We start from the raw sequence: 21,305 nt of genomic DNA on the forward strand, positions 1-21,305 counted from the left end.
TCAGTATTTCTCATCTGCAAAATGGGGTTATTTGTGTGGGGGAAGAACAGCTATTTTTATTAATTGTTTATTCAGAAGATTTTATTTATTTATTTTAAGAGAGAGAGATAGCGAGAGAATCTCAAGCAGACTCTATGCTGAGTGTGGACGGGCTCAGTCTCACGATCCTGAGAACATGACCTGAGCCGAAATCAAGAGTGGGAAACTTAACTGACTGAGCCACCCAGGCGCCCCAAAAACAGCTGTTTTTATTTTTATTTTTTTAATGTTTTTAAAATATATTATTTATTTATTTGTGAGTGAGAAAGAGAGCACAAGCAGTGGGGCGGGGCAGAGGGAGAAGGAGAAGGAGGGATCCCACAATGCAAGGCTCAGTCCCAGGACCCTGGGATCATGACCTGAGCCAAAGGCAGACACTTAACTGACTGAGCCACCCTGGTGCCCCAGAAGAGCTGTTTTTAAATGCTATTTTATAAATGTGGTAACTGAGATTCAGAGAAGTTAAATAGCTTACCTATAGCTAGAAAGTTAATAAAAAAATATTTCTAAAAATCTAAGTCTTGTATATTTTCCATTATTCTGCAATTACCTCCTATAACATTGAATCTATAAAAATAGTAGAAAAATTATATCTCAATACATACCTGCTTCATGAATCTCTTCCTTTCCAGTATATGAGGAAAACACCTGCCTAGAGAACTTGTATTGCTGTTCTCGAAAATTATTTTGTAAGTAGTCCATCAGCATGACATAACCAGACTGTTGCATTGTAAGAACTTCACAAAAAACAGCCAACTGGAAAAAAAATCATTTAACATACAATTTAACATATCTGCTTCAAAGGCATCTGGAAATGCTTTAAAATAGGTATTCAGTAGTAAAGTTTAGAAAATAATTATTTTTAAATTGCTTCAAATTACTGCCTTTGTTTGAATTGCCAAGATTACCTGGCTTTCAGAGATGCTAACTGTATCTTTAAAAATAATCCAGTCGACAGTGTCTGTGCAGGGAGGAGATGTCAATGAGCCATTGTAAGTGTAATACTTGTCAGTTGAGTTTGGCAGAAGGTTCAGCAGTATGAAGGGATCTAATGCAGCCTGTTTCCCTACAAAGTAACAACAGTTGGAATCTCAATACTGGAGCTTAGCACTTCAAAGCTTCTATGAAACAGAGATATTTGGTTTGTTATAGATTAAATAAGAAATGAAATTTTAAGACAATTATATTTCAAAATGGTGATAAAACCAGCATATTCTGAATTTCCTTACATGTATCACTACATAGGGTTAAATGTTTCAACTTTATACTAGCAAGATACTGGAGAGATTATTTTACATATAAAAGATATTCAGAAATCATATAACCATCTTAATAGATATAGTAAAATCATTGGAGAAGACTTATACCAGTTTGTAGAAAATAAAAACAAAACCTTATTGTGGTGAAGATTATCTTCAAAAACCTATAATAAATACTGTATTTAAGAATGACTTACTGGGCAAGCTTCCCCTAGAGATAAAGAATGAGACAAAAAAAATCCTGCTATCACTATTTCTAATTAACACTGAACTGGAGAACTGGGCCAGTGCAATAAAGTAAGAAAAAGAAAAAAAGTCATAAAGGTAGGATATGAACAAATGATACCATCATATTTTGCAAATACATGATTGTGCATGTAAAATATTGAAAAGAATTTACAGGCTTAGAATTAATAAGTGTGTTTAGTAAAGTCACTGTACATAAGACCAATATACCAAAATTAATTATATTTCTACGTACCAATAACAAGCAATAGAAAAGGAAATTTAAAACAATGTAACTCATAACAACAAAATATCAAATATAAGTAAATCTAACAAATGATGTGTACAACATCTATGTTGAAAATTACAAAACTTTCTTGAAAGAATTAGATAAAACCTTAAAATGATGGGAAATACCAAATCTGTGGGTTGGAAGATTTAGTATTGTGAAGGTGTTGATTGTCCCCAAATTGATTTATGGAGTCAACAAATCTTATCGAAATCCCAGAGACTTTTGTACATGTGTGTATGTGTGTGTATTTACTGACATGCTGATTTTAAAATTTAAATTGAACGGAAATGAAAAGAACAGTTAAGGCAATTTTGAGCAATAACAAAGTTACTGGAGAACTTTCATTACCAGGTAGGAAGACCTATTATATAAAACTATAGATATCATGATAGTGAATATTCATGCAAATACAAAGAGAATAATGAAAGAGAATAGAGAACCCAGACCCATACATATATGGTCACTTGATTTAGGACAGGAAAAATTACTATGTAGTTGGAATGGACTGCCTTTTCAGTAAATAGTGCTGTATCAATTGGATATCCTTACGGAAAAAAGTGAATCACGATTCCCTACTTCACAAGTTAAGCACAATGAATTCTAAATAGATTGTAGATCTAAATGTGAACAGAATAATAAAGCCTTTAGAGGAAAACAGAAAATTATTTTTAACCTTAAGGTAGGCTCAGATTTCTGAAATGGCACACAAAAAAGTGTTAATCATAAAGGGAAAATGATAAATTTTAACACATGATAATTAAGATCTATTTATCAATAGCCACTATTAAGGAAATAAATGGTAAGACAAAGAGTGGAAAGTATATTCTAGATACAATATATACAATAATAAATATTGATTTTATTTATGTATACAATAATACTGATTTTATATCTTGTATCCAGAATAGAGAATTCCTATTAAAAATTTGGTAGAGCTTTCCTAAGAGGTCCATCTGGCCTTACAACTCTGAAACAACCCAATTATGTCTTTCTTCCTGAATCGTCCCATATTTGTTTTTGGACCTTTCTGACAGCACTTACCAACAGCACTGTCTTGGCTACTTAGCTTTTTGTGTACCAGCCCTCACTCATATCGGCAGCAATCTGCTTGTCAGCGAGATCTGGGTCAAGCTCATTTTCCTATCCTACGCATCTAGCCCAGTGCATGCCCTCTGTTCCTTCCAGGAGACTTAAGTCATTCAGAAGCAGTCTCTGCATCCAATTTAATCTAGCCTTAGCGAGGGGCAGGTGTAGAGTTTTGTTAGTGTAGGCAGTTAGTTCTGAGCAGAAAGGGTATCCTCCGCCCAGAGACCGCCCAGAGACCACCCCATCTCTCTCTGACAACCTCTTTTACGGTACAGCACAAACTGATAAGCGAAGATACCGGCTTCAGAGACTGCCTCAACTTTGGAGCATGCGCACTTAAGAAAGATCTTGTCCACTAGGAACCCTGAAGCTATTATAATATCATTTGCATTGCAGTCATGGGTTTCGCTTAGGAGCTCAAATGACTTAAGACAAAGTTGCGGGAAAGGTGGGAGCAGAGGAAACCAAGGCGGATCCAAGGGTGGAGTGATTATGACGAGATGGGAGGGAGACCAAACCAACCCCCATAAAAGAACACAATGAGAAACAGCGCGTTCCACCCATCCTCGGGTCAGCCCGCTCCTCTGCTTCTGGAGTGTACTGTGGCTTTTTGCTAAGTGAAAAAGAAACCTTTGCTGCTTTAAATCTCTCTCGGGTCTCCTGACCGAATTCTTTCCTTCGAGAAGACAACTGAGAAATTCTACAATCCATGGCCCGGCAACAATTTCACCCCTTCTTCGAATAATCTGGGGAGTTTAAAAAAGAAAAACAAAACAAAACAAAAAAACCCCAGTGTTCCAGACCCCACCCTATTTTAATTTAAATCTCTAGCAGTAGGGCCTGAGCTTTTACATTTTCAAGAAAACATCCCCAGGTGATTTAACCATCCCAAAGTAGAGTGAAGCCTTTGCAAGATGTTACTATTTCTGAATTCACTTTCCACATTATAAAGTAAAATGACTGGCCTAGATTATTTTAATAGTCTATTTCAGTTCTAAACTCCATGAAGATTGGACATATCCAGAAAGCCTCAAAGAAAAAAAAAATCCATTTAAAAATAAATTAATGACTGCTAATTTTTCTACAATCCAGAAACTTTTGAAGGAAGGAGGGATGCTGGTAATAATTAAAATTATAGATAACTGCTTTCAGTCTGAATTTAAGACTGAATGTTAGAAATGAAAATCTGCTTGGCTGAATGGATAACGTCATGTATATACAACCTAAATCTAATTTAAATCCGTTAGAAAATTCAAGTTATGCTTGGTTTAATGGATTAATTAGTAACTTCTACAAGTATGTCCCCCTTTCTTTTAATTTCAACATGAGACTATCAGAATTCAGACTTGGATTCAAGTTCTCTGAAACCGAGAAAAATATTTTTCATATGTGAATGTTTCCTATTTTCAGATTTATGCTTTTAATATCTGAAAAATGTTGTGATTAAATAACCTCCTTCTTAATCATCAATGGGCTACAACTGTTTCTTTTTTTCTGCTGAAGATGAAATTTATCTTACGAATGTTCTGTGGAAATGTCGATGTGGAGAATACTAATTAAGTAAGGAGCCAAACATTGACTCACTGCTAAATTAGGCGGGAAATGAAATGACACCAGGAGAGCTAGAGGCCCGAAAGGGAAGAAAAGGGGTGAGATCTGAATAGGGATGGCGAAATGGAGAATTTTCTTGAAATGTTAACTGTTTTGTACCTTATTTTTAAAACGTTATTTACATACATGTCTGAAATTTCTGTCTTGGATATCAGAGGACTTTTCAATTACAGGAGAGCTTTTCAATTAGACCACTGTCTTTCGAGAAAATTGGAATAAGGTGATTTTTTTGAATATATGTCTAGCAAAAACATTTGCTTCATCTGAATCGCCTCACTAGTGTGAAGACAGGTGAGGATCACACCTGAGTCAATGCTGCTGTATTTGTGATCATTCAATCACTATTCATTTGAACATGTGTTGGTGACTAACCAATCAATCAGATGCTCCTCTATCGTAGAGGTTGAGAGCAGGTGGGGAAGATGAGTAGGGAGAGCGATAAAGAGATAAAGACAAAGACCAAGATAGGGTCAAATCCTAGGGAAGAGCCACTACAAACTTAAAATCAACTTGACTACTTAGGACAGTAAGATTTAAGACGGTGCCATGTCAACACAGTGTAGGATGTGTTCCCAGGCAGTCCAAGAGACTTAAGTTCTGCTTCCAAATGAAGAGCCAGGATGAGGCAGCATCGTGCTGGTGGGAATCCAGATTCTCAGGGAGGTTATGAGGTGACAGCAGGGGCTCTCATGAAGTGCTTCCCTCGGTGGCTTGCAGATAGTGAATATTAAAAAGTAAACTTTAGCCAAAGAACATGAGCAAATTGGTTCTTAAGCTCATACGATCCTCATGTGACCCTTTTAGAGAGCCCCAGAAATAACTGAAGAGGCCTCCAGAGGTGGCCGAAGTGCCACAGCCGCACAAGTCAGGACTAACAAAGCCAGCGTTAACACCACTCTCGTTGGCCCCACGGGCTGATGCAAGGCCCGGGAACGCTCAGACTTCATATTTTACACAAGTTTCTGGGTGGGAATTCAAGCCAGCTGCCTTCTTTCAGTCTTGATAGAATCCACTTTCTGACTAAATGAGGGAAAAATGAAGTGTGGCTTATGGCATTCGGTGTTGAATTTTGCAATCTAGTGATGGAGGGCGATAACCACTTCATCTTGCGTTGATTGCACCTTTCAAAAGAGCCCAATGAAAGCAGCACTGCATGAGTTCACAAATTCCTGACTTCTGAAAAGTTCTGTCAATTAAGGTCCTCACATGTGATTGACAAAGATGAATCAATCCTAGGCCCAGGTTTTGCTCTCAGAAAGGATCTATATGAATTTTTTCCCCGATTTCAAGAGTCTGCAGCTTCCTGGGGAGGAATAATCCTTATTTTATTAATAACTCAGGGCAGCATTAATACTGTGCATGTGGATGCTTACTAAAAATAAAATCACGGTAATAACAGGTTTGCTGTCTCTTGCCAATGTTGTTACAAGCATTTGCTGTGACAACTGACAAGATCCATGAGATAGCAGGCAGAACAGTATCAAAGCACACGGCATCTTTTTTCTATGTAAGTGTCCACCTTCTTCCAAAAACCCTGTCATAATGGTAAAGCAAAGGACCTAGCGAGGAAAGCACCAGGAAATTAAGTTTTAACTTGAGTAACGATTCTCTTTTCACTTTAAGACATGCTTTTTATAAAATTAACTGGTTTCAGATTATAAATTAGAGTCTTTAACAAATGTACAATGCAGACAGAATAGATAAATACATTTTATTTTCTATTCTTTAAATATCTACTTATTTAGTTGAGAGAGAGAGAGCACAGGAGCACATGTGCAAATGCAAGGCGGGGGGGGGGGGCGGGCAGAGGCAGAGGGAGAGAGAGAATCCCAAGCAGGCTCCCCGCTGAGCATGGAGCCCAACTTGGGACTTGATCACAAGACCTGAAATCATAACCTGAGCCAAAATCACGAGTCGGATGCTTAACCAACTGAGCCACCCAGGCATCCTATAATCGATAGATACATTTTAAAAGCATGATGTAATTAGACTTCTTTCAAGAATAAAATTAGAAAACTTCAACTTCCTACTTATGTTAACATTTTATGATTTTTACATGACAAAAATTTTGGGTAAAATGTTCTTTAGTGAGACATGTAGAAATAAATTTCAGATAAAATGTTCTTTAGTGAAACATGGATAAATTGTATAAAAAAGATGGGTCCTCTTTGAAAAGGTCTTTCCTTCCTCCTTTTGGGACAACTGATTTTTGTAATACTATAGAAATTCAAATACATCTAAAATGGAAATCTGGAAGAAAGCGATTCCTCCAAATAGCTTACCAAAACGACTAACACTCTCGACTCCATCAATAATTGCTCTGTAATCCAAATTTTCTTCTACTCCAACCTATTAAAGAAGAATGACATTCTAAGAATGGGATAAAATATTTGATTAACTCTTGAATAAAATGATTAGTGAATTCCATTTTAAGTATCCAAAAGTAAAGTCCTCCCAATACATACTTTTTTCTTTCACAGCAAGATAAAAACAAACAAACAAAAAAACAGCTACCTTTGAAATTTTCCACTGAGAAAAGTACACTTTAAAAATGTTGATTCAGAGTCTCTGCTCTGTATCATTATGATGCTTTGCATGTACACATATGCAAACCTGTGCCCTCATGGGACAGTTTACTCCAGCTGAAGGGACGTACCCCATTAATGAATGCAAGAGTCCCCTTCTAAACATACCAGCCAAGGGGCTGTTGTTTGAAAGTGATCACCAGTTATTCCACTTATGAGCTCTTATATATGTTAAAAAGTATGCTTTGATGTGTCACATCATGTGATTAAAGAAGGAATTAAGTTAGCATTAAATCTATGTAGAATGATTACCTCAAATAAAATGGATAAAGCTCTTAACTTCCCCTTTCCTTTTACTGCTTCTTCAAAACTTGAAAAGCGGTCCGCATCAAAGCAGTAGATTTGCATCTATGAAATATAAAAAAGACAGCTTTATTATATAGAAAGACCTCACAAAAGTCACCAAAGAGACAATAAAATAATCTACCAATTCAGTAAATACTATTTGAAAAAGTCTGTAAACTGTATAATTCTACATTCTGTATAGTTTCAAAATATTTTATCAATTACACTTATATACAACTGCATTTACTATCACTTATTGTCCTTCAGTGAGGAAGGAAATACAAAGATAGACTCATCTGGGACAGAAACGACCACTTTGACATTACCAGGGAAAGCTGAGGTAATACTATACTAGAACAGTTATCTAATGTAATAAATTATCAAATGTTATTTTAACTATTTTGCTGGCATTCTTTCAAATATGGTTTTGTTCTTTGATTGGACACACCTTTCTTGATGGTCTGAGTTACCTTTTTTGGACATTATTATACTGTGTTCTAATTTTTTAAAAATATTTATTTATTTATTTATTTGAGAGAGCAGGGTGGAGGGGCAGAAAGAGAGGGAGAGGGAGGGAGAGCCCCAAGCAGACTCCATGCTGACCATGGAGCCTGACTCAGGGCTCGATCCCATGACCCCAAGACCACCATTGGAGCCAAAACCAAGAGTCAGACGCTTAACTGACTGCACCACCCAGGTGCGTGCTATTAATAGTGAAACTCTGCTTTTGCCTAAAAAATACCAAGAAGAATTTTAAGTTCCTTAGTCTAAGTGTCCTCTTCTGCCACCAGGCTATATTCCTTGTTAATTTCTACATCAGCCCATGTGTCTGTTGACAACAGCCCCTACTCTCACTTACAATTTGGAGCTCCCCATGTCATGAGCTTGGAAATCGGGTAATTTAGCTAGTTAGAAGAATAATTAAGGGAAGAGCAGAAAGCCTCTGTGAAGACTAATGCTTGGTTAGGGCTCTGACTGGAGAAACAGCAGGTGTGGAGCAGAGGAAGACAGTGGCTCTTGCCTTGGGTGATCACAAGGCCTTTTCAGAGAAAGGACTGCTAAACTAACCCCTGAAGACGAGCAGCTTAAAAACTGACCATTGAAAAGGCAGAAGAGATGAATGTATGTTCAGGTCAGTGGGGCCGGCTTGGGAAGGGCCAGTAGGCAAGAAAGAAGGAGAACTATGGGAAATGGGAAGGAATTGGTTGTGACTGCAGCTGAGCACGTGGGAGAGAAGAGGAGACAGAGCTGGAGGGGAAGGCAGGGGCCACACTGGGAAGGCCCATGAGGTAGTCCCGGCCCTTTGCTCTTGAGAGCAACAGAGAACACTGGATGCATTTCGGCTAACAGGGGTGGGAACGTGGCAGGACTTGGGGAAAGAGGGCATGGAATGGAGGAGAATAAGACTAGAGAGAGGGAGACCAGTTGGGGGACATTTAACAATCTAAGTAAGAGACAAAGGTGGTCTGAACTTTCTTCTGCCCTCCCACATCATTTAGGGGCAGAACTGAGAAGACCTCATTGTAGGATGCAGGAGACCAGAAAAAAAAAGACCAAGTCAAGGATATCCCCGAGTTTCCCTGCTTGCACAATTACATGCAGAGAGTTTAAAGAAAGAAAAGCAACAAACAAACAATCCCTCTGAGAGAACGTGAGAGGCTTTTTAAATAAGAAAAATACTTCAGGTTTACTGCACAGAGTCTATTACCATTTATTTTGCTGATTCAGGGCTTTTCTTGTTGTTAGGGTTTTTCTTGATTTTCCTCTTTACTCTAAATAAGTAGTATTGTGACAGAGCTAAACCCTCCGAAGTGACAATGTTATATGTTTAATGAATTGACTTTTATTTCTTTGACAAACCAAACTTGATAAATGTGTTTTTTTATATTTAATATATTGAAAAACATAAATTTACAAGCTATAAATTAGAATGTGCTCATCCACATTAAAATTTTTTAGTCCTTTAACAGATAATTCACTCATCTTATATTTATTATCAATAACTATTTTGACTATAAAAGTAATACAGTTTCATTATAAGTAATTTTAAAAATATGGGAAATTTAAAGGACAGGAGAAAAGGTACCTAAAATGCCATCACCCAGGGAAAATCACTATTCATGTCTTTTTGGTTTCCCTCAATTACTTTTACAGCAGTAATAATTCCCTCTCTCACTTAATGCTCATAATAACTTCACAAGGCAGGTGCTACTACTCTTATGTCAATTTCACAAGGAAGACATGGAAGCTTAGGTAAATTAAATATTTACATAACGTCATGTCTATAACTAACACCTACATGGTGAAGTCAGTATTCAAACCTAGTCCATTAGATTCAGACTCTGGGCCCTCAGTCACTATTTAATTAGTTTTCATGTATTACAAAATCAGAGTATTGATACTGCGTATACCGTTTTATATTCTGCTTTTAAAAAGCAGTAGTATCTTAAAAAAGAAAAACCCATTAATATATTATGATGAACCTTTTTTGCGTAAATAAATTACTCAAACACATGATTTTCACAAGATCTGTAATATTCCATCATAATGTATTTTTAAAATATTTTTTATTTTTCAGTAATCTCACAACCCCAAGATCAAGAGTTGCATGGTCTACTGACTAAGCCAGATGGGAGCCCCTCCATCATAATGTATTTAATCATTTCCTTTTCTTTCAACTTTACATATTGTAAATAAATCTTTGCACGTACACTTTTGATCATGTCTTTATTTTTTAGACTAAATTGTTACAAGTGGAAATGGTGGGCACTGGGAATGAAACATTTAAAGTTCTGGATAAAAACAAGCAAACTACCAATTTAATACTCTCTCCTTTTACTGCATACTCATTATTTATTATAATTAATATTTTTTTAAACCAATTTTAAAGCTGAAAAATGTTCTCATTTTACTTTGCATTTCTTTGATTCTCCAGTAAACTGATAAAATTTCCCCCCTTTTTTCCTCCTGAGCTGTGGAAGGAATTTCACTTATTCTTTTACTCATCAGCATTTGCTGGTCAGATGTTTACAGTGTGGCGCTCTGGGTTGCCAGGAAGTGGAAAATCAAGTATGGGTGTTACTGAGCTTAGTCTAGTGAGAAAGGAAGATATTAACCAAGAAAGAAATATAACTATAAATTATAAAATTGGATGATAAATTAATCAAATTATATGCTACATAAAATCTCAATGATTTAGAAAACGAAACAGTAGCCAGTGGAACCAGTGACTTACCTCAAGAGGAAATTTTTGTCCTTCTAAACTATGTTCCGATCCTTCAGAAGACATATTGCATTTTCCCCAGTGGAAAGTTATCTTGCTTGCTTTGAACACCACTTCTGAAACTCCTCCACTGAGACGGTAGTCATTAGTGAGATTAATTTCCACTTTAAAGAAAAAACACAAAATTGCATCTATGTTTCTGAAAAATCAAAATTACAAATTTCAACTAAATTTTCTCCTATCAAAGCTACATGAAGAAAGTCATTTATTTAATAAATAAATAATAACATAATAAATAAATAAATAAATAAATAAATAAAAACAATTAAGTCACCATTGGGTAGCTTAACTAGTAACTGCAAAATACACTCTATGTATCTTATTGCCCCAAATATAAACTAAAGCAAAGACCTTAATTGCTATGTGACTCTACTGGCAGAAGGCCTCCAGTCCCCCTGCCCTGTTCCATTTGGTGTCCTGAGATTGCCATTCCCCCAGAGCTCTCCTTTCCTAAGGCATTTGATGGTAGTGAGGGAACAGAGCAAAGAGAGAGGGAATGGAAGAGTGGAGAAGAAAATCTTCTCTTTGGAGTGCCCCCCACCTTCTCACTTTCAACCCTTCCTCCTCCTTATCAGGCAGGTGTTTTTGCCCCACCCCCTTATCCCTGCAAGCAAGCATCATCCCAGGCCTCATCAGGCTCCGGAACTTCTGTCCCACACTGTGGCAAGGAAGGTGGGAAATTCATTCCCACCGACGGGGCTTAGCCGTGTGATGTTTGCACCCTGAGTGGTGACTCAGAATCTTAAACTCTCCTATTTGAGTTCTGCAGCAGATATTTTGACCCCTTTTTACAAATAATCTGAAGATTAATGTTTCCTTTGAGAGCCTTAGGCAAGATTTTAATGTCTCTCGATCAGATTTAAATAGTCTTTGTTCCATTAGGCAGAAACCACTGTTGGCATTAGGGACTGAATCCAACCTCTTGGCTGGCTAGCTAGAAATCTCAACTTCCATTAGTAACAATACAACAACAAGCACAACAGCAATAATGCTCAACATTCATGTATCACACAGAGTACTTTACATGTGTTAAACATTTGATTTTTACAGAACGTCACACAATGAAGGAAGAGATACCACTACAGTCCATTTTACAGATAAGGAAACTGAATCAGAGAGAGTTTAAATAATTTGCTCAAGTTTCCGCAATTCATGATTCCACTTTAAAGAGCCAGTGGTCAGGGCACCTGGGTGGCTCAGTCGGTTAAGCATCTGCCTTTGCCTCAGGTCATGATCCCAGCGTCCTGGGATCGAGCCCAGCACCAGGCTCTCTGCTCAGGATGGGGGGCTGCTTCTCCCTCTCCCTCTACCTGCCGCTCCTCCTGCTGTGCTCTCTCACTCTGTCAAATAAATAAATAAGATCTTTAAAAATAAATAAATAGAAAAAAAAGTAAAGAGCCAGTGGTGAACCTAAAAAGCGTGGCTCTACAGAGCAAGTGCTTGACCACAGTCTGCTAAGAAAACAAAGCAGAGGTTACACGCTTTACTTCTTTGTAACATCCTTCAAAACTGGGAATGAAAATGTCAAGATTTGGGACAATATGCTTTTATATATTTAATTAACATCTTACAATATATAATAATTTTATTAATTATTCATTAATTAAGAAACACCTATTGAATGCTTATTATGTATCAGGAACTGATATAGAAAAATTCTTACCCTCATGGGACTTAAAATTAAATTCAAATAATTGCATTATCAAAATATCGAGAATAAAGAAAAAATTCACTAATGATAGAAGCACTCAACACAGCTACTATTATAACTTAGAATATTTTTTCCTATGAGTATATTTGCTTTTATTATGTAACTTCCTGATATACATACAATTTTGTTTAAAAGAGAGTATCAGAAAAGGAAAGCTGTTCACTTTTGAAAACTATTTTGTCCCTCTACTGTTTACTGGAATTTTTTATGGTATTACATTTTGCATGTTTAGAAAAAAAAGACAGTCTTAAAAAACGCATTTAGAGAGTGCTTCCTAAGGACAGTATATAATTTTAAACTTTCTATATAGAAGCGCTACTAATCTCTTTTCTTAAAATTTAATTATAGATGATTGTTTTTTTTGTATCCCAGTATTGAATATAGCATGAAGCTGAGCAAACAAGAGCCAATAGTGTCCACGAAAAGGAAATTCTGATCAACTAAGTGATGTAACCAGAGACGGAGCTATTAAATGACATAAGCTGTATACTGCATTATCTTTACCACGTCTTCTGGTGGAGGCGGCATTATGGTTCTATTATTGGAGAACATGACGTGATGACCTCGGTCACTTTATTTTTGTACACATTTTTGAAATGTTACCTAAACTTTCAATTCACTGCATTTTATTTGGTTTCTTCCACCTATAGTTTCTATGCAGTTCATAGTACATTTCACAAAGAAAATGAAATGAAATAAAACGAAGGACATGAAAATAAGTGAAACTGATATAAACATACTCTAAGCCCAATAAGCATATTAAAGTCACAAACAAAATGCAGACATTTTACCTGTTTTCCCAGTGTTATGAATGAATGTGTTTTCCAAAGACGTTTTATCCCAACCCTGAAATTTAAGTTTCTTAAGATTCACATTGACTTGGGTAAGATCTTCATCAATATTGATAGGAGACTGTTTGGGGCTACTACATGTTGGATATTTCTTGCCCCAGTTTTTTTGATTCAGGGCTCCTAGGGAAAGGAAAGGGTAAGAAGTTAGTTTCTTAAATTACTACGCAAAAGCTATATTTTATATTATAAAGTAGTTCATATGTTACATAAAAATAGATACAATAGTACAAAAAATGGCAACCTCTTTGAATCAGTTCATAAACAACTGTGCCTAGGTGTGGGTTCTGGGCTTTACTGTGATACACTATAAAAAGAGGCCTATAGAGGGGCGCCTGGGTGGCACAGCGGTTAAGCATCTGCCTTCGGCTCAGGGCGTGATCCCGGCGTTATGGGATCGAGCCCCACATCAGGCTCCTCCGCTATGAGCCTGCTTCTTCCTCTCCCACTCCCCCTGCTTGTGTTCCCTCTCTCGCTGGCTGTCTCTATCTCTGTCGAAAAAATAAATAAAATCTAAAAAAAAAAAAAAAAAAAGAGGCCTATAGAGAAACCACATCGAGTTCAGGGTTCAACAGTGGCTTTGCTTAGCCATCAGACTCTTCCAAATCAACAGAAAGCCTAACTGTCATATCAGGTAGTTAGCCCGAGCCCAGGTTCCAGATTGAAAGGTGTCCAGATGGCAGGTGTTAAATTCTGACTTCCTTAGCACTCTCCATGGGGGTAGTTCCCTTCAGACCTTCTGTCATCCCTGCCATTGAATGATCTGGTTTAACCGTCATCTGCTCAGGGTCTTACTTATAAAAACATAATCACCATGCTCTCGTTGAAATATCTCCTCCTCTCTCTCACTCTTTTTTTCTGGTCATGAAGCCTATTGGGTTTTATTGCTTTATTGCTTTCTTAACAGTAAGAAACAGAAAACAAGGCTTTCCATAAAGATTTTGCCTACACCTAAGTGAATTTCTACCTGTTCCAGAGAATGAACAGTCCTTTAAAGCAAAGCCGCCCTGTGCTGCCTTTATTTCACGCCTACCTGAAACCACAAACCATCTCTTGTAACCTTATGTCATTGGACATGATCTTAGCTAGAGCCCAAGCAACACTAAGAGCAGGTATGTTTTATTTAAAGGTCTTAAACTTCTCTCTTTCTATATGTCTCTAGCCATCCCATAAAAGAGCAGGGTGGCAGCACCGTTTTCGGCTTACCCCCCTTTCAAATGCTTTTCTTTTAGAAAATGGGTATAGTTGGGGCTTCTGGGTGGCTCAGTCAGTTAAGCGTCTGCCTTTATCTTAGGTCATGATCTCAGGGTCCTGGGATGGAGCTCTGCCTCGGGCTCCCTGCTAAGCAGTGAGTCCGCTTCTCCCTCTCCCTCCCTCTCCACGCTCGTGCTCTCTCTCAAATAAATAAATAAAAACTTAAGAAAAAAAAAAAAAGAAAATGAGTATGGGTAAAGCCAAGATTTTATGTGGTTAATATTTAGGGAAACTGTGAATCAACATACCCTCTAAACAACCTTAGTCTATGCCATCTTGTTTTTGTGATAATCAGGCATCAGAGAAGATTTTGACTTCCATGCAAAGCTCTCATAATGTGACAAAGCGAACTCTGCATAATTTAGCTCCGGAAAGAAATAATAATTAGTCATACCATGAAATGGCCTAGATAGCCAGGAAAAATTAGGTAATTCATCTCCTCGTGAGGCATCTACCAAAATCAATAGGTGCTGAAAACTCATCTACCAAAATCAATAGGTGCTGAAAACTTTATTTTAAAATCTAGGTCTATTCCTAGAGAGTGCTGGAATACAGTATGCTTTAAATTTGCCCAGGAGTGCATATTTTGGCTTCTAGGAACAGCTTTAATGATTGGAGTAAGGCTATGTTAATTTCATTGTAGAGAACACTGGCGTGCGGAAAAGAAAACACTGCTTGTTTCACTAATGTCGGTGCAAGAGAAGCAGAGAAACTGCAGCAGGAATCAACAAGACCCTCTGTGTTGCTTAAAATTTTTAATGCACTGCAAGAAATTTCAAGCACCCTCAGGAAGAGTCTCACGGTGGTGGAGCAACAAAAACTGTAAAATGTCTAGTAACACTGCATATGATTAATACACCTGCTATTTCCCACATCATTTAGTGATCATTTCTGCGTGGGTTCTAATTTGGCATATCCGCCACTAAACACTTGATTTCTGCCCTGAAATAAACACCTCCTACGATCTCTGTCATCCCCCGAACGTAAAAGTCATCCAGATGCCTCTGGTTCCTCCTCACCATTAGGCCCTTTTGGATCTACCTTCAAATTTTATCCTTCATCAGAAGGCTTCTCATTGCGACAGTTACCAGCCTCGCCCAAGCCACGGTCCCTGTGAGCCTATCTGTGTCTTGCTATCTCACAGGCAGCAATGCCATCACCTAGGAGACTGTTGGGGAGCGTCAGGCCTCCACCACAACGTTGCTAAGTCGGAATCTAATTTTAACCAGATCCCCAGAAGATTCATATACACATTAAATTTTGAGAAGCAATGGCTTAGACATCTCGAGTGCCTTCTAATCGGTCTCCAGCTTCTTCTCTTGCTCCCTGTCTACAAATCCGTTCTCCACCTACATGGTAGGCAGAATTCTGGGATGCCCTCCTGCCCCCCGGCAAATTCCCACAGTCAGCTGCAGGTCCTGTATGATCTCTTCCACTCAAAGGTGGGCAGGCTGTGAATATAATGGGATAGTCATTCCCTTAACTAGGTTACGTTCTGTGACAAAGGTGATGGGAGTCCCTGCTGTGATAATGTTCTGTTACAGAAGGCTCGGTGATAGCAAATTGGAGACGGAGAGAAAGATTCGAAGTGTGAGAGATTCTCCATCTGGCTTTGAAGAAGTACGCTGCTAGGCTAGGCGGGAAGAGGGGTACATATTGCTAGGATCGGAGAGCGCCCCCAGGCTGACAGCCAGCAAAAACAAACGCATAATATGCCAGTTATAAAAAGACAAATGCTGTGTGATTCCATTTACATGAGATAGCTAAAGTAACCAAATTCATAGAGAAAGCAGAATGGTAGTTACCAGGAGACAGGGAGAGGGGAAAGGGGGAGCTGTTTAATGGGTACAGAATTTCAGATTTGCAGCATGAAAAAGTTGTGGGGATCTGTTTTATAACAGTGTGAGTACACTTAACACTACTGAACTATACACTTAAAAATGGTTAAGATGGAAAACTTTTTGGTTTTTACCACATTGAAAAAATGGTTAAGATGGCAAAAACAAATAAACATACAATACAGGAACCTGGACCTCAGTCTTGCAAAAATTAAGTGAATCCTGCCAACAAGCTGCATAAGCCCTAGGCATCCAGCCCAGCTAGCATCTTGGCTTTAGACTTATGAGACCCTGAGCAGAGACCCAGTTAAGTAGTACCTTCTCTTTGACTTCTGACCCATGGAAACTGTGAGATAATAAATGTGTTTAAAAGCCACTAAATTTGGGGCACCTGGGTGGCTCGGTCGGTTAAGCGTCTGACTCTTGATTTCCACTCAGGTCATGACCTCAGGGTCATGAGATCGAGCCCCGAGTGGAGTCCAGAGATGGAGCCCAGAGTGGAGCCCCCTGTCAGGCTCTGCGCTCAGTGGGGAGTCTGCTGAAGATCCTCTCTTTCCCTCTCCCTCTTCTCGCACTCTCCAAATAAAATTTTAAATAAATAAATAAATAAATAAATAAATAAAATCTTTAAAAAAATAAAACAAAAGCCACTAAATTGTAGCGATTTGTTATGCAGTGTAAGAAAACTAATACAACTAGTAACTAAAGTAATCTTTTAACATACATGTCAAATCATGTGTCACTTCCTGATCTGGGTCCCTCCAATACCTTTTCATCCCACTCAGAAGAAAATCTACGCTCCTTACCATGGCCAAGAGGTCCTCTAAGATACCATCATTCCCATCCTGTCCGGTCTCATTTCCTACCCCTCAGCATTAATCACGCTAGTCCAGTCGCACAGGCTTCTTTTCTTTCCCTGGAGCGTGGGAAGTGTCAAGCTTGGCACCTGCTGCCACTTCTTCCAGGAATGCTTCCTGGACTGCTCCGCCCCAGGTGTCTGCAAGGCTCACGCATGCACTCTCTCACTTCTCAGGTCTCTGCTCAAATGCATCTCTTTGGGGAGGCTTTCTCTTAACATCCTGCATAAAAAGCCCCACTTCCTTCCCTTGGTCATTCTCAATCCCCTCTCCTTACTTTACTTTTGTTCTCCTAAAATACGTTTATTTGTTTGTTTCCACACCCCAGAAGCTAGAAAAAAAAAAAGCCTGACACATAGTATATGTTCAATAAATACTGGCTTAATGCCCAAGTCAGACAAATAAAAAATGATCATGTTTTTTGTTTTATGAGTTTAAAATCTCAAAGAGACCTAACATGAAACGGCAACAGAAAAAAATAAACAATTAAAGAAATATTTCTAAAATCAGCTGTAGATAATATTTGACCATTTATTACATGACAATTTTGTCGACTAGTCCCTACTAAACTTCTGCTGAAGAATATCAAGAAAGTTTGGACATTTTATAGCACAATGACCCAAGTGTATGTTTGAAGTGTATCAAATGATTGTATTGTGTGTGGATCCAGTTTGAAATACCAACTAGATCCTGGTGCCAAGTACAGTACAGGTTCAAGAAGACTCCTGAATTTTTGTGATCAAAAGACAAAAAAAAAAAAAAATCCAGATTTTTTTTGGGAAAAGTCTGAAAAACAGAAAAAGCCCATAAAAAATAATGACTTGAGATTCTTATGGCAAAGGACTCCAGAAACAAGGTTGTTTCAAATCATTATAAGGAGAATGCTAAAGGAAGTAAACTAATGAAGTGTTAAAATTGTGCACAAGGATGAAGCATAGACCAAAGAAGCATTAAATGGATTTTACCTATCTCTAATAATGAAGTATTAGATTAATCTTATGCTTAAACATTATTTTTTAAATTCCCCAATTAATATGTTTAAAGTTGCAACAGGAAACGTCAGTGGTTAAAGGCAGGCTCATGTACCTGAGGAAGCAGGTGTACAGAATTCATGAGAAGTACACTGTAGCCACCTGAGTGTGATTAGCCACTGTTGTGAAGGAAGAAATTAGGACTCGCTGTGGTTGCAACAGAAGATTATCAGGGTGATTACCCATAAGGAGGACTGCAGAGTACTAAATGTCAGCTCTAGACAATTAAAATAAATTATTCATTCACATATTCACCCATTCTCTTATCCACATATTGACTCATCTGAATTAGTATCATTCCGATAAATTTCCTGTGCTTTCCTCTATGGGAGCACTTACCAGACTGCATTTTGTTTGTTAATTTATCTAACTCATCTATATGGTATTGCCAAACTTCGAGTCCGGCACACAGTAGAAATAAATGCGATACAGTCTCTGTGCACCAAATGAATGTATTCAATATTTACATTCTGTGCATTCTCTATTCCAACAGAATGGAAAGCAATTCTAGGTTCTGTGGGAGATCTGCAAGAGTTCAAGTTTGTTTGCCGGTCTGTTTATTCTTGCATTCCAGAAGGTTGGGGGGCGTGTGAAGTCTAAAGTAGACAAATGCCTAAAGGAGTAGATGGGATGGAAATAAATGTGAGATCAAAAGCACACAATGGAGGCCTTGAGGGAAGCGTAGAATCTTGACAGGCATAAGGGACCAAGAGCAAATCAGAGTAGTAGAAAGGTTCACACAGTGCTCGGAGAGAAGTGAGCCATCTAGCTTGGTCCAATGAGCAAGAGTGCAATCAAGCAATTCTAGAAGGAGATGTAAGGCAGACTGATCAAATGTCCCTGGGTAGGCCAATGGGAGGCACAGAGGCTTTGAAGAGTCAGGAGCTCAAAGCTGCCTTATCAGAGAGATAAAGCTGGCAAGAAAGCAGGATAGCGAGAAACAGAGAGGCCTCTTAATTTGGTGCAGTTTCAAAGGCGTCTTCTATGGTCTTCATTTGATTCCTACAGAATCCCCGGGCAGTGGACTGAATGCACCAACATTCAGGTTAAAAATTATAATATGGGGGCGCCTGGGTGGCACAGCGGTTAAGCACCTGCCTTCGGCTCAGGGCGTGATCCCAGCGTTATGGGATCGAGCCCCACATCAGGCTCCTCCGCTATGAGCCTGCTTCTTCCTCTCCCACTCCCCCTGCTTGTGTTCCCTCTCTCGCTGGCTGTCTCTATCTCTGTCGAGTAAATAAATAAAATCTTTAAAAAAAAAAAATTATAATATGACCCTCAGTGTGACGGATTCAGAGATGGGGCCTTTGGGAGGTGATCAGATCATAAGGGCAGAGCCCTTGTGAATGGGGTTAGTGCCCTTATGAAAGGGATCCCAGAGAGATCTCTCATCCTTCTCCCCGCCCCACAAGCTTACGGCGGCAAGAAAGCGATCTAAGGAAGGAGCCCTCACTAGTGCCTTCATCTTGGATTTCCAACCTCCAAAACCAAACTGTGAGAAATAAACTTCCGTTGCTTACAAGTTATCAGTCCGTGGTATTTGTGATAGTTGCCCGAGCATCTAAAACACCTTGTTGTACTTATTTGAACTACAGTATGTCTGTCTCTTTTTTTTTTTTTAAAGATTTTATTTATTTATTTGACAGAGATAGAGACAGCCAGCGAGAGAGGGAACACAGCAGGGGGAGTGGGAGAGGAAGAAGCAGGCTTGTAGAGGAGGAGCCTGATGTGGGGCTCGATCCCATAACGCCGGGATCACGCCCTGAGCCGAAGGCAGACGCTTAACCGCTGTGCCACCCAGGTGCCCCAGTATGTCTGTCTCTTAATCATATTATAATTTCAGTACCTTTCTTAGAACCTGGCACTTAAGGATTAAATAACTGTTTTCCGAATGAATATGTACTTCAATAAGATGTCTACAGTTACCCACCCTTCAGCGTTCTTGTACCACACATCTTGACCAATGAATATTCTAAATGGAAACACATTTTTAAATACATTCTTTGTAGGAAAATATTACTCCACCAGCACCTCATATAAAAATATCAACTGAAGAAAAACGAAGTTTAAAATAAAGAGGAATGAGTTAACAACAGCAACAGCAGCAATGCAGGTTTTAGTATTTGGAGGAAAAAGTGAGAAAGGGATGAAAATGAAAGGAAAATCAAAGAAAAAATCATTTTGCTTTCTTTGTTCATTATTCCTGTTGAGTCTTACTTTCCAGTATCAGAAAAATGGATAAAATAATTACAATATAATACATATATTATAAAAATTATAATATTGGGTAAAGTATTCAGCAGAGAGCCACTGAAAATTCATAGAAATGATAAAAATCCCAACATTTACTTTTTTTCTTTAAAGATTTATTTATTTGAAAGAAACAGAGAGAGTGAGCAAGCAGGGGTAGGGAGAAGCAGAGGGTGAGGGAGAGAGGGGAGAGAGAGAATCTTAAGAGACTCTGTGCTGAGCGCAGAGCCCAAGCTGGGGCTTGATCTCACGACCCTGAGATCAGACCTGAGCTGAAACCAAGAGTCGGACACTTTAACGGGACGCTTGAACCAACTGCACCACCACCCAGGCGCCCCCCAACATTTACTTTTTTTTTTAAGGTTACCATAAATTGCTGATATTTACCAAGATTTGAACAACAGTACACTTAGAGCTGATTCTTTAAAGATGACAATATTATTAATAAAAATATATACTTCTTTTAATCCTAATGAATTTCTTTTCTAGCCCCAGTTTTGATGTAAGAAAATATTGGCATATCTACATATTTACATATAAAAATATTAATAAGAACAAATATAAATGTAATATTGAAGTGTGGACTGTGGTGATGATTGTAGCATCTATTATTAATTGCCTTGAATTAACTTCATTCAAAATTCTACACACTATAAGTCACAGCTTTATAAATTACTAGGGGCTTCCTTTATATATGCCAATGAATTTACCAAAAACCAAAATGTAAGTCACTGAAATAGTATAAAGCTATTGGTAGTGAATAATTCAGATCAAACATCAGTTAATTCCAATATAAAAATGAAACAAATCAGTGTTATTGTTAATGAAAATTTTGCATAGAATTTAGAACT

The 21,305-nt window shown here is 38.1% G+C and overlaps 1 protein-coding gene across 1 annotated transcript in view; it reads right to left on the reverse strand.

The window, feature by feature from the left end:
* PTPRZ1 (protein tyrosine phosphatase receptor type Z1) overlaps window positions 1–21,305 on the reverse strand; it is a 114,639-nt gene that overhangs the window by 66,288 nt on the left and 27,046 nt on the right. Inside the window, exons 3-8 of the mRNA XM_040644548.1 lie at window positions 13,168–13,347; window positions 10,618–10,769; window positions 7,350–7,445; window positions 6,795–6,861; window positions 948–1,105; window positions 645–795 (exon numbers count right to left, since the gene is read on the reverse strand). Of these exons, the coding sequence (XP_040500482.1) occupies window positions 645–795; window positions 948–1,105; window positions 6,795–6,861; window positions 7,350–7,445; window positions 10,618–10,769; window positions 13,168–13,347 (804 nt within the window). The remainder of the gene's footprint in view (window positions 1–644; window positions 796–947; window positions 1,106–6,794; window positions 6,862–7,349; window positions 7,446–10,617; window positions 10,770–13,167; window positions 13,348–21,305) is intronic.

The sequence above is a fragment of the Ursus maritimus genome, unplaced genomic scaffold, assembly GCF_017311325.1.
Source record: "Ursus maritimus isolate PB19 unplaced genomic scaffold, ASM1731132v1 scaffold_3, whole genome shotgun sequence".
In the NCBI taxonomy this organism is placed as follows: domain Eukaryota; kingdom Metazoa; phylum Chordata; class Mammalia; order Carnivora; family Ursidae; genus Ursus; species Ursus maritimus.